We start from the raw sequence: 3,314 nt of genomic DNA on the forward strand, positions 1-3,314 counted from the left end.
GTGACTGTGAGTGTGTGTGTGAGTGTGGGTGGTCCCAGTACCTGGCCAAGCCCACCCCCTCCATCTGGGCCCTATCTCCCCACCATGTATACCCCTGTCATCTGCCCTGGAGCCTGTATGGCCACACTACGCTGTCCCTGAGAGCTCTAGAACACTGGTCACTAACTTTGCAGACGGATGAACCCAGAGCAGCCAGAGTCAACTCTGCTCCCTGTCCTGCCGGATCCCCTGACAGGGTCCTCCTAGGTAAAGGGGAAACTATGTGCTGGGAGGAGGGGTGGGCGTGTCCCTCCCACTCTCGGGCTCAAGTCCCCTCCCAGAGCCTCCCTCTAGCTCGTCTCTTCTCTGTCCTGTGCCTCCCTCTGTCTCTGCATAACCCTCTTCCCCCCTTTCCCCTTTGACTCTTTGTGCCTCTCTTTCCCCATGGGGGTTGAGGTTGGCAGAGCGGGGTGGGAACTACTATCTTGGATGCTTGGAATTGCTACTCTCCATGGTCCTTGAAGCCTGGAACTTTGAGACCAGAAGTGATTCTGGGGTGAGGACTTGATGGGTACGGAGGCTGTGCCAGGACTGGGGCTGGGGAGAGCAGTGGGGCCAGATAGAGGTGGGACTGTGGCCAGACTGGGGAGAAGAAAAAAGGGGAAGGGAGGGCATGGCAAAGTGATCAGGGATGAAGGGACATGGGGACGGGGCAGAGAGAGACTTGGGATGTGATGGATTTGCTAGAACCCCACCTTTGAACTCCTGGTACCAACCCAAGCATGGAGGAGGGGAAAGGTAGTGGAGAGTGGGGGCACTGAACATGTATTGGGAGATGCTGATGTTAGGGCTTCCCACACTATTCCCATCCCCTCCCTGTTTCCTTGGACCCCAGAGTGTAGGGCACTAACCACCTCCCGTTTAGCGTTATGGTTGTGTGTGTTCTTGTCTTTCTTGCCCTCAGATGTTGATGATCTTGCATTGCCCTAAAACTCGGTAACTGTTAGTTGACTTGATTTGATTTGAACCTGTCTTCTGTGGTGGGGTGGGGCAAGGCTGAAGGATCCTGACCCTTGTGAGGTATCTGTCAAGCGGGGAGCCATCTCTGGGGAGGACGATAGATGGTGACTGAAGCAGCTTTTGTGCTTCTGTTTCTGGCCACTAAGTAAGGTTGAGCTTGCAGCAAGTGGCCCCACTGTCCCTCTTCACGCTCTCCTAGAGCAAAGCTCTTTCTCCTTCCTTTCTAGTGCCCAAGTCATGCCCCTGCCACCTCACCCTGACGTCCTATGGTCCTGGGCACAAACAGCTCTTAGCCAAGCCCCACAACAGTGGCCCCAACAAGCTGCCCATGGCTTCCTCTGCAGTCCGTGTCTGAACCTACTTTGGGCTATGGGAGAGTACAGGTGGAAAGGTGACTATATTCCCTTTCCCCATCCTTCCTGTAAAGTGGCTATGGGGCCCGGGAGTGGCAAGGGCTGAGGCTGTTGAGGGCAGAACTAGAGGAAGGGGCTGGTCCAGGGCAGGAGATTGTGGCCGGAGGAGGTGTCTTCCTCTGATTCTAGTTGGCAGGGCGGTAGGATCTAATGTCTCTGGTGGTCATATTGAGGGGATTGAGGGTCTGAGCTGAGGCAGCTATGCCGAGTTCCCTACGTCCCAGTCCTCTGTACAATGGGCAACCTGCATGTTTATTTCTCCTTCCATCCCCAGACACGGCAAGAGTGGAGAATGAGCCCTGAGAGGGAGGGGATGCAGGGCGATGGCTTGTAGTTCTCCCCTCACATCTGGGAAAGATCCAGCCTCACAGCCAACCGCTCTCTCTTGGAGCTGGCTTCAGTCTTGCCAGTTTTATCCCACTTCAGGTTCTCCTTTTCATCACTTTTCCTTCTCCCTTCCTGCTGCTCACTTTCTGGAATCTGTTCCTTCTTACTATCTTTCTTCCTGCTCCTTTCTACCATATCTGTCTACCTGCCTCCCACTCCCATGCCATCCTTCTGCTTATCTTCCCCTCCTTCATCAGTACCTTTCACCTCTCAGTCCACTGCAAGCCCTCCTCAACCCCCTTCATCTCCTGGTTACCCCCTTCTTCCTCCCTCTGCTCCTATCAACTCTCCCTTCTTTCTTCCAGGCTCCAGACTGGAAGGGGCTCTGGCCATGGAACCCTGAAGTGGCTCTGACTTCCAGAGCTCAGTGGCAGGCCCCAGCACCCCGGGCCCTTCCTGCCCCTCCCACAACCAGCTTTCAAGTCCCCAAAGGGAGGGGTGGGGAAGGGATCCCGATCTCCCAGGGCAGCCGGCTTCCAACATGATGCTCAACTCAGACACCATGGAGCTAGACCTGCCTCCCACCCACTCAGAGACAGAGTCGGGCTTTAGCGACTGCGGAGGAGGGGCGGGGCCGGATGGTACTGGGCCCGGGGGTCCTGGAGGGGCCCAACCACGGGGTCCAGAGCAGGGAGAACCTGGCCGGAAAGATCTGCAGCATCTGAGCCGGGAGGAAAGGCGGCGCAGGCGCCGAGCCACAGCCAAGTACCGCACGGCCCACGCCACGCGGGAACGCATTCGCGTAGAAGCCTTCAACATGGCCTTCGCGGAGCTGCGCAAGCTGTTGCCCACGCTGCCTCCGGACAAGAAGCTCTCCAAGATTGAGATCCTGCGCCTCGCCATCTGCTACATCTCCTACCTGAACCACGTGCTGGACGTCTGAACTCTGAATGTCTCCACCCTAGAACCTCCTCTCCTTTTGGGCTTCTCTCCAGGATCCCTTCTCATTGCTCACCATTTAGAACGGCCATCTCCTTCCTTAGCCCCTGATCCTTGGCATGGAGTCCCAAAGGCCTTTCTCTTACAGACCCAGGCACCGTGAGGGTTATTCTCATGGGCTTCTTGTGGGTTTGTGGTTGGGGCCCAGCTGATCCGAAGTGCTTGCTAGAGCAGCTGGTATAGATAGCGTCCTTGCTGGATTTACAAAGCTGGCCACACTTGAGTCTTTCCCCCAGCTCTCTTGGGCTGCTGTTTTTCCTGTGTCCACTTTTCCAGAGGCTTCAGACCCTGACTCTGCCTCCCATCAGTTTCCCACCTTTTTGTAGCTTCTTCTGCCCATGGGGGGTTGGGGGTGATGAGGTAGAAGGATGAGTTTGGAGTGGGGGCTAGGGTTCCTCCTAGGAGATCTCAGCTATCCATGCTTTGGGAAGAAGGCGGATGGGTCTGATGACCCCTATGAGGGGAATCTCAGTAGCCTGGAATTACGGAAACTCATTCTGTTGTCCATCTTGTTCCTGAGGCTTAGCACATATAGACCTCAGATTTTACTTGGTAGTGAGTGCCTTGCCCTCTCTG

At 55.9% G+C, this 3,314-nt stretch overlaps 1 protein-coding gene across 1 annotated transcript; it reads left to right on the forward strand.

The window, feature by feature from the left end:
* The first annotated feature begins 2,280 nt into the window (after window positions 1–2,280).
* Window positions 2,281–2,682, forward strand: NHLH1 (nescient helix-loop-helix 1). Its single transcript, XM_007947713.2, has one exon. The coding sequence runs from the start codon at window positions 2,281–2,283 to the stop codon at window positions 2,680–2,682; it is 402 nt and encodes a 133-aa protein (XP_007945904.1).
* Window positions 2,683–3,314: the final 632 nt, after the last annotated feature.

The sequence above is a fragment of the Orycteropus afer genome, unplaced genomic scaffold (genome assembly GCF_000298275.1).
Source record: "Orycteropus afer afer isolate SDZICR_OR568_19922 unplaced genomic scaffold, OryAfe1.0 scaffold00193, whole genome shotgun sequence".
NCBI lineage: Eukaryota > Metazoa > Chordata > Mammalia > Tubulidentata > Orycteropodidae > Orycteropus > Orycteropus afer.